At 52.8% G+C, this 17033-nt stretch overlaps 1 protein-coding gene across 2 annotated transcripts; it reads right to left on the minus strand.

Annotated features, from left to right (window-relative positions):
- Window positions 1-795: 795 nt before the first annotated feature.
- SLC25A14 (solute carrier family 25 member 14) lies at window positions 796-15176 on the minus strand. 2 transcript variants are annotated; one of them, XM_067548483.1, is made up of 9 exons: window positions 14057-15176; window positions 12957-13104; window positions 11800-11894; window positions 10306-10349; window positions 8906-9001; window positions 6233-6357; window positions 4997-5132; window positions 4342-4422; window positions 796-1269 (listed from the first exon to the last, which is right to left on the minus strand). In XM_067548483.1, the coding sequence occupies exons 1-9, from the start codon at window positions 14118-14120 to the stop codon at window positions 1228-1230; spliced, it is 831 nt and encodes a 276-aa protein (XP_067404584.1). In that variant the 5' UTR covers window positions 14121-15176; the 3' UTR covers window positions 796-1227. The 2 variants fall into 2 exon arrangements, with proteins under 2 accessions (XP_067404584.1, XP_067404583.1); XM_067548482.1 differs by lacking the exon at window positions 10306-10349 and adding an exon at window positions 9650-9735 and having other exon boundaries at window positions 14057-15175.
- Between the last annotated feature and the right edge of the window lie 1857 nt (window positions 15177-17033).

Genomic DNA, 17033 nt, shown 5'->3' on the forward strand with positions numbered 1-17033 from the left:
CAAATGTCTACACAGCAATTTTACAGCCCTAGCCCCATGAGCCTGAGTCAGCTGACCCAGGCCAAGTGCAGGCATTTAATTGCTGTGTAGACATACCCACCGTGAATCCAGTGCAAGTCTGCAAATAAAAGACAGGGCTCTCCCCCGGCAAGCTTGGCTTTCCTCGCACGCAGCATTAAGGTTCCACAGGCCCAATCCTGTCCTCGCTAATGCCCGTGCAAACCAGCCTTTCTTGATGGCATGCTAAGGAGCAACTGACCAAAACTTACTGTACACTGAAGGTGATGATGCGCCAGGAAGAGGCCTCTCAGAAGCAGGCTTTGAAGGGCTATGGGGAACTGAAACAATAACATCTTACTTTTGGCAACACCATGAGCAGACACAGCAATACACAGGTACAGATCTGCTCGAGGAGGGGGAGCCATTTTCAGAGACGAACCCCACTTTAAAGCTACCAGAACCAGCAAGCAATGATCAAATTGCTAAAGAACATGAATGACTCTCCTAGATTCTCCAGGTTTGCTGAAATCTTATGTCCTGTGGATATTGCTAGGCTGCCCCCTGCTGACTGGAATATGCTTGCAGCCTGGCTGTTTGGAGCCGGGAGACCTTCCATGTTATTCTGGTTCTGAAGTGCTTTGTCTCAGGTGCTTTCTTGCCAGTATTTCAGAATGACTCCGTGTTAGAGGCAGCACAATCTATTACAGTGGTGCCCAAACCTTTCCTGTTGTGCACCCCCCTCCCCAGTCAGGAACACACCCGCACAAAAGCAACAGACAAACCCAGCCAGCCATAAATAGTTCATAAATAGTTTAATGAGGTTACAAGTCTGCAGGAAAACGTGGCCGCACCCACTCCATCTCCACCTCCTGTCCCACCTCCCAGGCAAGGTGCAGCAGTGTACCCAAGCCCAACCAGGACTCACCATACCTGCACTGCAAGGCCACTTCACCACACTGGTCTTCACAGAAGACACCACTTCAGGCCCAGACACCGGCACGTGAATGCTTCCCCTGGAACACACCACCTCTTTCTCCGGGCCCTGCTCTACTGCAGGAAAGACGTGCTCCAAGGACCATACGTTCAGTGGACTGTGGGTCCCAATCCACACATGCCAGGACATCGAGACACAGGGAGGTGAAATGAGTGAAAAAGGCGGCAGCAGCTTCAAGCTGCTCATTCCCAGCGGCACATCTTGGTGGCAACGCTTCTGGACTGGAGGTGGCCCTAGAACGGGAGTCGCTTCAACTGCTCGTATGTGATAAAAAACTGGTGGGCATGTCAAGGAAGTGGGCCAACGTACTCATGCAGCCTCCTGCCCCACACAGGCCCCTCAGCACTCCTGATATTTCCAAAGCCCACCTGCAGCAGGGAAGCCAGAGCAGCCCCACCCTCACAGCCAGCATGGAAAACATCACTGCATTCCAGTGGCAGTAAGTCCAAGGAGATCACTGGCACATGTTGGTCCCACAGCCCACACAGGGCCACATCCTGCAGCTATTCCAGAGATCCCATCGGTGGGAGGTGCAGACAACTCCCTGGAACCAGGGATTGCTGGGGTGTCCTGAGAGCCCCAATAGAAGCCAATGAAGGGCTTGGGTCATTGGGAGTCCTGGCGTTTCTAGGGTTAATCTGTATGGTCTGTTAGGGTGCCCACTTCCCACACCACCATCAAAATCCATCACCATCAGTCTCTTTAGCTCCTTCCCAGATCTCTATGGGCATACATTCCCCTTGTGGAAAAGAGCCACATTGCAGGGAGTGGCCACACACGCCACCCCAGACATGACAAGCTTTTCCTCAAGCCACACTGAGCCATGTTCTGTACAAAGCGACAGAAACTCGGGCAGTTAGAGGCCAACTGTCAGGATGTGAGAAGGCTGCAGATAACCTTCTGGTTGGGCTGCTTACCTGCAAACAGCTGCTGTGTGCCACCTTTCCCCCTAGCCAGCCAGGACACAGGACCAAGGAGGCCCCTCCCTGCAATGCTTGGCTAGATGCTGCCTCTTTGGGCACATTCACAGGGCCAGTGGTGCTGTCTGGCAATGGCACAGCTAACTCAATCCACCATACCTGTGGAGAGGGAAAGAAACTCCTGCAGGTGCAACCCAACCTGGGATGCTCCATTCCTCCTTTTCAGAGTTCTAACCCTAGACACTTGGAGGGTGGTGGAGGGCAGTTGCTCAGACGCATGGAGTTCCACAGGTTGCCAGCGAGGTGTCTATGGCTACATCTACCCAGTCCATGGGAGTCAGCCTCCCAGCCTGGGTCGACAGACGTGCGCTTACGGGGCTCACACTAGCACCCTAAAATAGATGCACTATCTCCATCTTGTCTTCATTCCTGCTTCCTACCTCTGGATCAGCTCATCTACAAGTGAAGCTGCAAAACAAAGATCTGAGACCTGTCCAGATACTGGATATAGACCAGAGGGACTGTACAAGCCTGCCAACTCCACAACGAATCTGATATATATGGATTGTGAAGTCATTTGCATATATCTGATTGCTTTGACCATTTAACATTTTTCTTATTATTTGATTCTTTCCTTTTATAATAAACCTTTAGTTTTAGTTACTAAAGGATTGGATGCCAGTGGGGTATTTTGGGTAAGATCTGTTGGAGGCCCAGTACAATTTGAGTTGCTTGACCACTGTCCTACAGGCCTAGCATAGCTTCAGTTGCTTGCTTGGCTATTCTGACCCCTGTAGCATGACATCTTCCAATTGGCAGAGACTGAATAACCTTATAGATGTCTCAGTTTCTGCACACCAGGGCACATAAGACGACAAAATACAGATACTGTATTGCTTGCAGCTGCACATAGATAACAGTGATGGGAACAATAAGTTATCCTTGAATGTCTGGGGGGTACACTGTTTTATTGCCAAGGGGCATACTTTTACTCCGCCCCTCCTATCACCAGATGTTGTTTTGACGACCCCAGTTATTATGGTGAGAATGGAATGTAGTTAAGGGTGGAAACCCAATGTAGGTAATTAGCATATATGATAATGAGAGAAATAATTAGATGAAGGTGGTTTATGGAAGGGTATAAGTAGTTACCACTTAGACAAAGGGGAGCACTCCATCAACACCTGACTCCGTGGGAGGTGCAGCCGGTTGGACCAGAGGATCCACCGACTTTCTGGCAGGCCCCTGAAGAAAGCCGTTCCTGTATACAGCCTTCTGAGTAACTGCTTAGCTCTCCAGGTTTAGTGAGTATGATACATTGTAGTTAATTTTAGGCTATGTATCTAACTAGTATATTTATAGAAAACCTTGCACATTAAACCTTATTGATCTGCAAATCCTGGGTACTGTGTCTCACTGGTATCCACACTGATCACAAAGTGTCCAGAATCAACAAGATCCAAACTCATATTGATCGATCTGGTAATGTGGCTGACCCTTTGGGGATCAGGAGAACATTTTGGTAAAGGGAATGGAGTTTAAATAACTGGTCTCTTTGCTGGATCTAGTTGCTGATTGGGAACCAGAGACTGAAATGCTATAAAGGTGGCTGTGTATTTCTTGTTGTAGTTTCTAAATAACAGTGTGGGAAATCAGGAGCATTGTTTGAGACTATTGGGGAATCTAACTACAGTGTTACTCACCAGTGCTGGGAAAATCTGCTCTCCTGCCCTGCCCTTGGCATTTTCAGGTGGGCTATCCTAGGCACGGACGGGTCACACAGCTTAATGCCAATCCATGGCAAGGCCGCCCTGCCATTTCCAAGCTGGTGCAGTTCCTAGAGAATACCCCCAGGAGCCTTCCTTGATGGAACACAATGGCTAGAAGCAGCCTGCACATGGGGAGGGGGAGCTGTGGAACCCCAGAGGAGGGCAGGCAAAGCCCAAGTCCATTAGAGGGCAGGCTCTAACCCTCCTAAACAGCTTCATCCCAAAAGCAGGGGCCTGCCCAGAGACTGCCAGCCCCAAAGAGCTGAGAGCAGATATGGGAACCCTCAAACCAAGCACCTGAGGGCACTCACTGTAACGAGCCATAGCAGAACTCCCTGCTTTGGTGACATGAGAGGGACAAAGCACTAGCCACTCAGCAGACTATATTAGAAGCTACAATGCACCGCCAGCTGGTTTCCCAGCCATGCAGCAGGCTGCAGCAGCGCTGTATTCTGCACAATCCGCTGTCTAGGAAGGGCAGGGAGCACACCAGAGTGCGCCATTGCAGGGAAGCTGGAGCCATGCTGTGATTTGGTCAATGGGGATGATGGTGCCTGACTAGAGTGAGAGCCCTGTCTGCATGGGTTGCTCTTCATGTCCTGCTCTTTCTTCAGCTAGCTGCACCCGCACTGGCTCCTAGTCACTCTTTAAAGGATACAATGATGTTCCACGGGCCAAGCCGCAGCCAGTTGGGCCAGAACCCTTTATAGAGTGCAAAGAAGCCTTCACTCTTCCATGTCTGGAGAAGAGAGAAACAGACTGACCATGAGATGCTCCCCCAGCACCACAAACCAGGATGGTCTCTGCCATAACCACCCCAGTAGCATCCTAATTTCTCTTGCCCATTCCTGAAGAGACAGACATAGTCTCTTCTCCCCACACCCAACATAACACGCTCCAATACAGAACCATGCCGGTCTAATTGGGCTGGTGCAAAGCAAGATGTTCTTCTAAAAGACCTGCTCTAGGAATTAGCTCAGGGCACTTCTCCGGCCTGTGTTGCACAGGGGGGTCAGGCTAGAGGACACAATGGTCCCTTCTGGCCTTGGAATCTATGAATAAGATCTTGGGCAGTCCCTGCTCTGATTGGTCTCTCCCCCAACTTTCACAGTCCCATTTCACAAGAGCAGGCCCATGGGGCAGCTCCCCAAGTCCACATTCCTTGCACTGCAAGAGACACTCTGAGAAGGACGCTCCATGGATTGGTGCCTTTTGCTGCGGAGATCAGAAACACGTGACGTCAGAGCCTGTTCAGGCTCAACCAGGCCTTGATGGCTGGGACCCCATTTGCCCAGCACTATCTGGCTTCTTACCTTTACCAGACCATCCAGCGTGCCTTTGTAGAGCTCCACATTCCCCACTATTGCCCTCTGGTTCATCATACGCGTTCGCACCACATCCACTGGGTTGGAGGCAATGGCTCCGGCCAGCCCACAGGTAAAACTGGAACTAAATGCACCAGAGCATTAGAGGCTGCTCCAGGCCCAGGCTGATGACATATCACCTCAGCTCAGACAGACACTACAGCAGAGAGAGCGCTCTCCACAAGAACACAGTGCAGCTAACTTTTTTTGCTCAATCTGCTCTCACACTGTCTGTTGCCATCCAGAAACGCATGACGCAGGCAAGATGCACAAGCCATCACTCAAGCTGGAGGAGCACATTTATCATTACAGTTATGTCCTAAATCAAAGCTCCATAGATTGTAACATCCCATGGGGCTTAGGGATGTTTCAAGCCTCTCCTAACCCCGAGCTCAAGGACAAGCTGCAGTTTCTTGCCACAACCCATGGTGATGTGCCCAGGCCTGTGACACTGCAGCCATGGCAGATGATTTTAGGAAGCCCATGGAGGCCGAATTCAAGGACTGGTGCTGTGGACACGTCCCCTTCCCCAGAGCAAGTGCTGCGAGAGCAGGAGACCTACACTGAAAATGGCAAAGGGGGCGTAGAAGGGCAAAAGCAGTGAAGTTGCTTCTCCCCTCCCTTGTCTTTGCTCTCACGGTTCCCTACTGACCCCCTCCCTCCAGTCATGTGATACAAACTCAATGGGTGTCCCAACGCACCCCCAGCTAAGTAACCCTGACAAAAGAATCAACCCGCAAACCACTGTGCAGCAACAGCCTAGAACCAAAAGCCCAGAGCAGGGGAGAAATGGGAAATAAAATAGGTAGGAATGTAGCAATTCATTTCACATGCTCTACTGAATTCCTGTTCCCCACCCCCTTCGCATCTCCTGTAAATCCCACTGGTTGATCTGCAACTCTACTGCCCACGTGCCAGGCAGCTGCCCTCTGTAGACCCCAAGCCATTGCAGAGCTGCAGTCCGTGCCCCCAGGTCGGATCTAGCCAAGATGCTGGCACGTGTTCAGCACAGCTAGCAACTGGTCAGAGGTTAGCACCACAGACTGCCTTGCACAGTCACATCCTGCCCTTCTCCAGCAAGTCTGATTGGCAATGCCTAACCCACACAACTCTATGCTACCCAGGAACTTGGGGAGCCAGCCTTTCCCAGGTCCAAAGAGAGCAGAGGGGATTGCAGATACTCACACAAAGTGGGCAAGGATTGTATCCCTCATCAACCCTGAGAGAATCAGGTGCTTCTTGGTGATGTCATAGACTGGCAGCTCCACTCCAACCACAATGGCAGCTCTCTGCGCAGTGGGGACCACACCCTGCCAAACAAACACTTGATTTACCACTGCAAGCAGGGCCCCTCCTTCCTAGACACTCAGCAACGCCCTCCCCAGCAATCAGCCTTGCATCCCACTGGCCAAGCCTTCTGGACACCTCCCCAGCTGCACTTGCCCTTGAATAAGGGAAGCCCGTTGTCTCTTGGTTTCACTCCCAGAGCCCTCCTCCCTTCGTGTCATGACTTCCCTTCTTGGATTTAGAGAGATACTTCCTCCACCCTGGACTCGCATCTCCAGCTAAAATGGACCATGTGTCTTGCCCCTCTGCCCCCTGGCCTGTAGCCTGGCTGGATCTGGCTTCTCACCTGCCCCCACAGACCCCAGCAGAAGCTCTCAAATCCATTCAACTTCTCCCATTCGACAGCAGCTGCAAAACTAGATGCCAACAGAGATGAACCAGAAGCAAGATGCAGCCTTGCAGGAGGCCAGTCCTCCCTGTCAGCATGGCATAGAGGCGCTAGGACCCAGGGCTCTGTTGCACGGAGGGCTGTGATTTGGGAGTTCATGTTTCACTAGATTTGCAAAAGCTGTGCTGAGTTGTCAGGTCATTGGCCTGAGAGCAGGATAGAAAATCCCTGAAGGAAACAAGACTAACTTGGAAAGAGCCACCTGAACTGACCGTGAAACAACCCAAAAGGACTCCAAGCAGGTGACACATTTGCGTAACAATGGATGAGGAATTCCTGGGTCAGAGAAAAACCCTGGGGCAATGGTTTGGTGAAGTAGATGGGACAGCGATGGCTGCTCCTTTTGGGCACTGTACAGAAGCACAAGGACATCAAGGTCCTGGAGGTCACCATCTCACGGAAGAGAAAACACTCCGGCCTGTGGATACTGAGAGAATTCTTCAATATGTCCAGCTGACAAACAGGCCAATGAGGTCACGTGGCCTTCAGATCACACCCATTTGTTGTAGTCTTATGGAGGCTGAGTTAAGACTTCCATTGCCCCTCCCTCATGAGCTGCTCATGTCTAGGCTCTTCCCTATCCTCTTCAGCTTCTGTGTAACTATTCCCAAATTTGGCCAGCTCCAGCACGAATTCACCTCCACCTACCACTGCCATAACCAGCATGACAGCTGAGGCAGCCTACGCAGGCTCACCTCAGCACAAAGGAGAGGTGGCAGGAGACAGCCAGAGCATGCCAGCTCCCAGATCAGGAGAGTGAGCGGGGACTAGCACGTGCCCACTTGTGACTGACCTGGCTGTACACTGTGACCTGGCCTGCAGCACGTGTCCATGAGACAGACGTTTTCCTTCCTTTTCTATCCTCTCTTCCCCTCTCGTGTGCATCTGTCTAGAGAGCAGGAATAATCTGAACAGTAATTGCTGAGCCAAAACCAGCAGCGGAGTGACTCCTTACTCCTCCCCTCCCAGCCCAGGAGGCTCTGGAGTGAGCGAGGGACTCTGGGATGAGTATCTTCCTTCTGAAGGACTTTACTGAATGCAAGAAAGAAAGAAAGAAAGAAAGAAAGAAAGAAAGAAAGGAGGACGTTCCCTTTGGGAAAGCCATCTGACTTGGGAATCCCAGTACTGGAGGCCTCTCCAGTTTGGGTATGCTGGTTCAAGTGCAGGGCAGGATTTCTATGGCAAAGTCACTATCCTAAGAGCAGGCCAAAGTCCCTTACCACAAACCCCAAGCAGTGCGGCTCACTCCTCAGTGCACCGACAGTAACGACCGGGCTCTAAAAGCATCTTAATAGCTTCAAGCTCAAGATCCTGCCTTCACAGTCCGCCCTCACAGCAGTACCCAGGAAGCTGCCAGCCTGCTGCCATTCATACGCACAGGGCAGATACCAGGCAACAAGGGAGAGACGGTCTCAGGCTGGACCCAAGGCAGAGTGGAGGCTGGTGCAAAACATTAACTGGGGATTTCCTTGCCTTCAAACAATTCATATCTTTACACTGAAGTGTCCTCGTGCGGCGATTCAAGGGAAACACTCACTGACATTCAGAACTTCCGATCTGATAGGGGGCTCAGACTTCAGCCTCAGGCTCCTGTGAAGAGGTGACAGCTATTCTGGTGAGCTCTGCTGACTCCTCCCTGCTAACCACACAGGGTGTGCTCCAAACCCACTCAGAGATACACAGATTGAGTTGCCCTCCAAGAGGTGAGTGGGGTGAGGAGCAAAGAGTCCTACAGGGAGAAGCCCTGGCAATAAGCCAGCTGTTTGAGCCCTGAGGCTGGACCTGGTCCGCATGTCTAACTATTCTGCAGCCATGCACCCATTAAGGTAAACTCTGGGGAAAAAGGCATATTTTGGAAAATGCTGGACTCTGTGCATGAGGGGACCTGCACCATTCACATCCTGCTTGTGTTCCAATCCAGCACACACATACAGTGACCTTAGCCACAGGGCACAGTTTCCCCGTGGTCAGCAGACAAAACAGCAAGGCTGCTCCTGTCCTTGGCCCATTTACTCTCCAGGTGCTTCACTTACGTCAAGGGACGTCAGCACACTGGGCACAGAAGGTGACCAACCGCCTGGCTTTAATCAGCAAATGGCAGGTGAGGAAGAGTGAGTGCTTACCCTCCAGAGCCCCCGCATGCCTTCCTGCTGGTAGATATCGATGAAGCTGCCAATCATGCCCCCCTGGAATAAGCTGCCTTGAGCCTGCATTCGAATCTGAAACGAGGGGACAGATTCCATCAGACAGCAGTGGCTGTCTAGCAGAGTTATATTAACGTACGGCTGCAGCTCTTGCCTAGGAGGGGAGAAATAGCCGAGTATCTCGGAGCAACAGCCCAGTGCAAGAGTTATTCACGGGCCAGGAAAGTGAAGTCTGAAAAGTGGTTAGCAGGTGGCAGCACCAAGCAAGGGAAGAAACAAGTGCAGCATGAAAGTGACAATGGACTGGAGAGGGCAGGACCTTATAGGACTAACTAATGAACCTCACCGTTCAGAGGTCAGACAAGGGACAAAGCCTGGGAAGCCTTTTTTTTTTTTTTTTTTTTTTAAACAAACACAAACAGAGGCTGAACCCTGTGTGCACTCACCCAAGAGACACTCCCCAGATGCGGACCTCCTGGAGCCCCTTGACCTAGCACCAGGAAAAGGAGCAGGTCAGGCTGGGCTCCACAGTCACTCCAGAGGACTCCCAACCAAGTCCAACAAGGCAGTGCTTTCTTTCTACCTACAAGCCAAAGCCTGTCCAGGGGCTGGCAGGGCAGTCTGCTCCAGCTGGAAGACATCCTGCTCTGCAGAAAAGAATCAGCTTCATCGTATCAGGATCTATCCTAGCAGGGAGGATCCAACTCAACAGGCACCTCTTACCTTCAGCACATCTGTCGGGTTGGCCAGCGTGGATGAGATCACCCCTGAAACCACCCCACAGATCATGTTGATCAGCAGTGTCTCATCTGCAATCAGGCAGGGGAAAGAAGGTCAGAGCCTGAAGTGATGGTGATGCAGTGACCTATCAGAGAAACTGAAAAGCTTTGGGAAGGAAGAATGGAAAAGTCCAGCTCCTAATTCAGAGAGCAAAGCTGTGGGATGCAGAGACCAACCTATTAACTGTAAGTTGCTGGTAAACCGGCCCCCTAGCTGCCAAGGCCCGAAGGCAGTGGTTGGGATGTTAGGCTGCAGCAGTATTCTGCAGGGGGAGAAGGCAGTCTCTGAACTCAGAGCCTGGCAGATCAGAAGAGAAGCAGATTGCCACACCTCATTTCTAGACACAATTATCTGTAATTTCAACCTCCCCGATGGCACTGGTGAGCTGATTTCAAGGCGCTGGGTTTGCAAATGATTTTGGGTCACCCGGTGCTATAGAGCTTTGAGCTAGAATCCTTAGTGGCTGCATCCTAAACACACCCGGGATGGAGACTGGACAGCCCAGACAGAGTGGGTTAGGAGCAGTTAGTTCAGAAAGAAAAGCCTCCAGGCCCAGAGTTAGAGCAGAGGTTATGCTGGGAAAGGGCAGTGGTACTGACCGCAGCACTCTCCAGAGGAGACCAGGCCACTGGCAGCCCCAACCCTGCAGGGAAACAAACATTTAGGACACAGTACCAAGCTGGATGTGCTGCTGCAGCAAATGGAAAGACAACTTGTGACCAGATTCACAGTCCATGGAGTCAAAGGCAGGGAAGGAGCATCGCACATGAGCAAGGTTAAGATTCTGTGACGGGTATTTTAATAACAGTCAGGGAGAGGTCACGGGTAATAAACAAAAATTTATGGAAGCCTGCAACCTATCCCTGGCTTTTACTAAAAATAACCTGGGGGAGGAGGGACAAACAGCACTGCTGGGGCTTACAGCTGCTCCAGCCCCACTGTTGTTCCTGCAGCAGTGGCTGACCCAACCCAGCCACTGCTCTGGGAGGCTGGATCAGCTGCTTTGGAGCCTGGGGAGCTGGCCGCAGAACAGCTGGTCAGTGGGAGCCTTGGGATGGCCCCCGATCAGCTATTCGATGGCTGGGGGATGGGGGTGGAAAAGAGGGGGGCTGGCCACCAGTCAGCTGTTCCAGCCCTGCCCAGAAGACGTTCTGGAGGTCCCAGAAAGCCACGGAATCCATGACTTCTGTGACAGACTTGTATCCTTCCTCATAAGTTAGGGCAGCCTGGGTGTCAGCATTACTGCATTCTATCCCAGGCTTGCTGCACGACTGTGGGCAAGTTCTTCCTTGTTTGTAACTTAGGGACATTTCTGACCCATCCACCTCTTTGGGGCAGGGACTGCAAGTCAAATCCATCAGTGTTTGTCAAATGCTTAGAGCTCCTTGAGAGGAAAAGCACAGGATTTTTATTGCTTCAGTATCTAGGTGGGGCCAGTGGAGATCCCGCGACCTGCCTCAAAGCAGCCAGGGAAGCACATCTCAGCATTGTTTACACCTGCCCAGCTCGGGAGGAAGAGATAAGGTCACAGACCTAAGAGGAGAAGTTCTACCTGAGCACTAGCTGCTGAGCACCAGCACTGGAGCTCAAAGCCTCTGGCAGGGAGATGGGAGAGGTTAGCTAACTAAGCCTTAAACCACTGCTGCACAGGGGCAGTCCCTGGGGTGGGGGTTGAAGGGAGTGGCCTTTACCCTAAAGACAGTTAGGAGAGTGGAATGAGAAATAGGAATCAGATACTTGGAGGAAGGCAAGATTTTATCCAGGCCTCAATTCTGCATCTGCAAAATGGGGTAATCCTTCCTTTCCCCCACCTTTTTGTCTATTTAGATGGTGAGCAGGGAGCCTGCTCAGTGCCCAGCACATTGGGATGTCTATCTCCATTAGCTCTCCAGGAGCTATCATTACACAAAGAACACATCCCCAGATGGGACAGGAGGAAATGGAACGTAACTCAGCTTCTTTGGGATTCAGCAACTGGGCAGGGCAGAGAAGGGAAAGAGCCGGGAAATGGAAGGGGTAGGGGCCTGGGTTTCGCACTGTGCCCTTCGTGACAGTTCCAGCAGCTTTCAACACAACGCTTCGCTGACACTAACCTTCTAAGCGATCTACAAACAGCCGCTTCAGGCTTTGGTAAATGCCAATCTTTATGGTGCCATAAGATGCCTGTCTCAGCAATGCCGGAGCAATCCTGCAAGGGGAAGTAAACACACAATCTGGTTACATGCTGCATGGCCTGCCAGCATCAGTGGGCCCCTGCAGGCTCCAGCACAGCTAACTCTCGCTCAGACACAGACTCCAGTATGTACAGCTCATGTAATACTCACACTTGTTATGGGCTACAATGCACCCGACAGGCACAGTTCAGTAAGGGAGCTCAGCATCACAATAACTCCACGGATTACTGAGAACAGGCCAGGACTGGAATAGCACAGTGTGCTGCATGGCATGGCATAAGTCCTTCAGCAGGCTGGCCTGCACTGTGAGTGTTTCTTGACATCATTACTAGTCCAAAGTTTATTGAGCACCAAGATCACCCAAATTCTAAGATAGGTATGAACATGAAGGAAAGGAGAAGCCTGGACCCATTTGCCTGCATTCCAGTGCCAGACACAAAACTGCTCTGAAGGCAGTTTTGCCAGAGACACTCAACAAGGAGACAGAGTTACCCCCTACCTCCCAACTTTTATGTCACTGTTCTATGAAGAGCAGCTCCCAAGGGGTGATCAGCTATTGTACACACATGCCTAACACCAGTGAGAGAGGCAAAGTGCTGTCTGACCAGGCCTCTGCATGATGTCTTGGCATGGCATGGGGGTGGACTGGCAATGCACCTCCAAAGGAGCCAGATCCAAATATGTTTTAACAGAATATAGCAGCCTAGCATGCTTTTGCAGCGAAAGCAACAAGGCTGGCCTGCCTCCCTCCCCCTTGCCTCAGCCCAGAGGCTTCCTGGGTCTTTATTTGAATATTTTAGATCCACACATCACCTTGAGACACCAACAAAACAGACTGGCTCCTGGAGAGTTCAGGAACTAGAAACAGTTCAGCCTGGACTCCTAGTGATAGGCTGCTTTCCCAGAGTTTTTAACCAACATTCATTAGAAGAGATGTGGAGGTGGCTCACTGTGCGGAAAGGGAGGGCACATGGCCACAGGTTAAAGAGACTGTCGCTGTCTCTCCAAAGGTTTCAACAGGGCAATGGACATAGGAAAGGAGTCTTTGGCTGGGAAAAGGAGGCATCAGACCTTACCCAGAATAGAGCGCCAGAACCCCCTCCTCCTTACAGATGCGGAACAAGGCATGGAACATGCCCCGGTACTTGATCTCTCGGAAGCGAGCATCAATGCTCTGACCTTGCACCTGCAAGCGAGTTTTGGTGAGATCCACAGGAAAGGTCCCTACAGATGGAGAAAGGGTCCAGTCAGACTGCAGTCCCTGGGTGAGGGGGAACAGCACTCCAGGAATCAGACTAGCACACTCAAGGGTACAATCACTAGACAGGTCTTTGGGTGGGGGGCAGCCCCTTAAATAAGTTTCTTAGGTTAAAGCACCAACGAGAGACGGGACAGTGTAAAGTTACACAGACAGACTATCTCCCATCTCTCCTCCTTTGTGTCCCTGGGACAAGGACAGGCACTTCATACTATAAGACCAGAAACAATCATTGTGATGATCAGACTGATGTCCTGCATAACTCAGGCCAAAGAATTTCACCCACAGATTCCCGACTTGAATCAAAAAACCCTGTGGTTAAACTCGAACAGATCTTTCAGAGGGAGACAGCCAGTCTTGACTGGAAGACTCCACGTGGTCGGGAATTCATCTGTGCAGAGCCAGTCCCAGGGCTAATTGCCTGCACCTCGTTTCCAGGCCGGGTTCACCCAGCTTTCAGCCGCTAGCCCTGCCCAGCCCTTTCCTGCTGCCAAAAGCTATTAACCAAGCCCCGGACACCTGCCGTCTCTCACAGGAAGGATCGGACGGATGAGGCTTCGGGGGCATAGCAGCCCTGGAGGCCCACAGACCCAACACCCGCCTCCCCTCCGCTCCGCCGCGCCCGGCCCGGCCGGCACCTCCCGGGAATGAATCCGTCCACGCCCCACACACCCCCGCAGCCCGGCCCAGGGGCCCGGCTCAGCCAGCTCCCCGCCCGCCGTTATCCCGGGCCGGACACAGCGTCCATCCCGGGGCGCCGCGCTCCTCGGGGGTGACCCTGCGCTCCAGGGTGGTGGGACACGGAGCTCTGGTGCGAGAGCCGGGAAGAGACGCGGCCCCCCCGCCCCGCGCCAGGCACCCGGGGCACCGCCCTGCCCAGCTGCTCCCCCCGGTCCCGGCGGCGGCCCCGCTCCTCACCGAACTCGGCCACCAGGGAGGCCAGCCCGCCGTACACAAAGGGTTTCCAGTTCAGCGCGGACATCGCATGGCGGAGCGGGCCGGACGGGCCGGACACGGGGCCTCACGTCACCGCAGCGCGCACCGGAAACGGACCGGTCACCGGCGAGGGACAGACTCGGCTGCAGCAGCAAGGCGCATGCGCGGGGCTCCTCCGAAGGAGGCTTGGGGTGGGGCGTCCCTCAGTCGCCGTCTCTTTCTGGACGCAGGGCGGCGCGGCGTCCCCAGGCAGTGACGTGAGCGAGCGCAGGCCAGCCACTGGCGGGAGATACGCGGCGTCGGGCTTGTCCCTTGCCGCCGGGGGTAGGGCCACGCTAGGGCGACCTCCCGCTCTGTCGTCGTGCTGAGGCCGCCTCTTTGGATTGGACAGTGCCCCCCGCCCAGCGTCGTGACGCACAGACGCTGATCCCGCTCCCCGCTGTGTTGGTTTACTTTTTTGGACCAATCAGGCTTGTAAGTTACTGGGTGGGCGGTTGCCGGTTGTCCTGGCAACCTGCTCTGCACTTCAGGTTACGGGCGGGCGGGCGTAGCCGCGGCCCAGCTCCAGCTTTTTCCTCTGCCTGGAGGAGGACGGCGCGCGGCGGGTGCTGAGCTCGGCTTGGGCCTCCTCCCGGCTGCGCAGCCGCTCTGGGGGATCCCGGGCCCGCTGCCTGAAGCCGGGCGCCTGTGGGAAACGGGGAGAGAAGCCCGCCCCCTTCCGTGGATTCAGCGCCAGGCCCCGGCCCTGCAGTGCGCAGCAGCAGGCTTGGTCCGTCCGGCCCGGCCCGGCCCGGCCCTTGGCGCCTCCGTCGGGCCGCTGTTCCCCCAGCTCCCTGCCGGGTTTCTTCCCGCGCACGAGATGCGGCGGCCCCTGCGTGGCTGCGGCCCAAGGGCGGGCTGCGATGGAGGCACCGCAGGGCCTGTGCGAGGCGACTCCTGGGTTCGGGCTCCGGCCCCTCCTTTCAGCCCGGCTGAGCTTGGTGTCTGGGGAATCCCGGTTTGCTCAGCAGGTTCCTTCCCTAGCATCCCTCAGAGGCAACTGCCTTGCTTTGCTTGGGCTGCTCTGAGCTGCCAGACCTGCCCTGGTCCCCTCCTTACAACCAGACCCAGCTCTGGTCTCCCTCTCCCTCCGCCCATGGCTGGCCTTTGAAATACAGCGGGCCAGCTCTGTGCTCTGCTCCTAGGTGGCTGTGTGCACATCTCTAGACCGCTTCACATGCAGAGATTTTCATGGTCAGAAGGGACCATTAGATCATCTAGTCTGACCTGTTTGGCCAGGCCATTCCGTTTCCTCCAGCGTTGAGATTTGTTTGGGTAAAGCAGAGCCTACCTACCAGAAAGGCCTCCAGTCTTCATTTGTGCTTTGCAGACATCAGGAGACAATCTGCCACTTCCTGACATGACTCTGCTGATCTACTTTGAGCTAATCCTAAACACTGCTTCTCTTGCCCCTGGCCTACAATTTTCTCACCTAAAGAGAGCAAAAGCTGGTTAATAGTGGGTTGAATTTCTCTGCCACCCACTTGTCCCTAGGTAAATCCTGTGTTCTTCTTTACTGGAAGTAAGCAGCCAACCTTTCCTACTCTCTCCCCACAGCCTTGTAGTTCTCTTTACCTACACATAGCCTCAGGAGTCTCTGTGGTGAGGTGATGATCTGCTTCAGTGGTGAAATCTCTGCATGGAAGAGACAGGCCCTACAGAGCGCTAGTCGGGTGCATGGAGGCTTTCTGTACAGGTGCTTGACTCCCATTGCATTTTAGGTGTGAAGGGTATAAGGCATGCCAGGGACTCCTCCCCTAATTTCTGATTGCCATATATGGTTTGGGGTGGGGCTTGTCCTGATACTATATGAAACTTTTGTTTGTTATTGTCTAAGATCTACTTTGCCTGATCACTGGGTGAAAGTCAAGGTGCTGTTTATCACAAAAAGCCCTTGGGGGCAGCCGCTGAGAGAGTAGGCCTGATCCCAAACCAAGGGCAGCTTTGTATCTCAGGGTAAAGTGTGTGTATGTGTGTGTTTTGAGCTAAGAGCCATAGGGTGGGGCAACTATGAACCTCAAGGACAGGAAAGGGTGAGAGCTAGGGCCAGACACAGCGCTGGAGAAGGGGGAAAAATAGGGGAGCCAAACCTTGACCTTGATCAAGGGAAAGCAATTGGCCATGTATGTTGCTCTCTGTACCACCTCTCTTTTCATCTTACTCTGAGTTGCTTCAGTCTGGGTCAAAAGATTTCCTTCCCTTGTTCATGTGGCATGCTGCTGAGCTCCCCTTGTGCCCAGCTCAACAGCATCTAGCCCTGTGCCCTGCAGTTGGAGACAGCATCAAGGAGCAAGTGCTGAGAATGGATTGTGGAAATGAGTTTTAAGCTTTGGCAGTGAGAGAGAGGAATTCATTCTCTCCAAGTGGCCCAATCCACAAGTAGAGGAGAGAATGAGGCTTCTCCCTTCCCTGCTCCTAAATTAAGACCTAATAGGTATTTTTCCTCTCTCTATGGCTTGTGCCATATAGCGCCCCCCAGGCCTGGGCATAACTTATGCCTCCATTTCATTGTCCTTTTATAAACAAGTCCAGTGATTGCACTGCTCCCACTTGCCCTGGGACACTGCCCCACTCTGAGCTCTTCCTAGGTTAGAACTGGGGGGCTTGAAGGGATGACAAGAGGTTATTAAATCCAGCCCCCCCTATGCTGAGGCAGGACCAAGTAAACCTAGACCATCCCCGACTGGTGTTTTTCCAATCTGTTCTTGAAAACCTCCAATGATGGGGGTTCCACAAACTCCTTTGGAAATCTATTTCAGAATGTCACTACGTTTATAGTTTTTCCTAATATCTAACCTAAATCTCTCTTGCTGCAAATGAAGCCTATTGTTTCTTGCTCTACCCTTAGTGGACATGGATAACTGTTGATCAATGTCCACTTTATAACAACCCTTAATATATTTGAATACTTTTCACACAA

Source organism: Emydura macquarii, unplaced genomic scaffold (assembly GCF_026122565.2).
Source record: "Emydura macquarii macquarii isolate MOO-44397 ecotype Brisbane River unplaced genomic scaffold, CSIRO-AGI_Emac_v2 contig_1253, whole genome shotgun sequence".
Lineage (NCBI taxonomy): Eukaryota > Metazoa > Chordata > Testudines > Chelidae > Emydura > Emydura macquarii.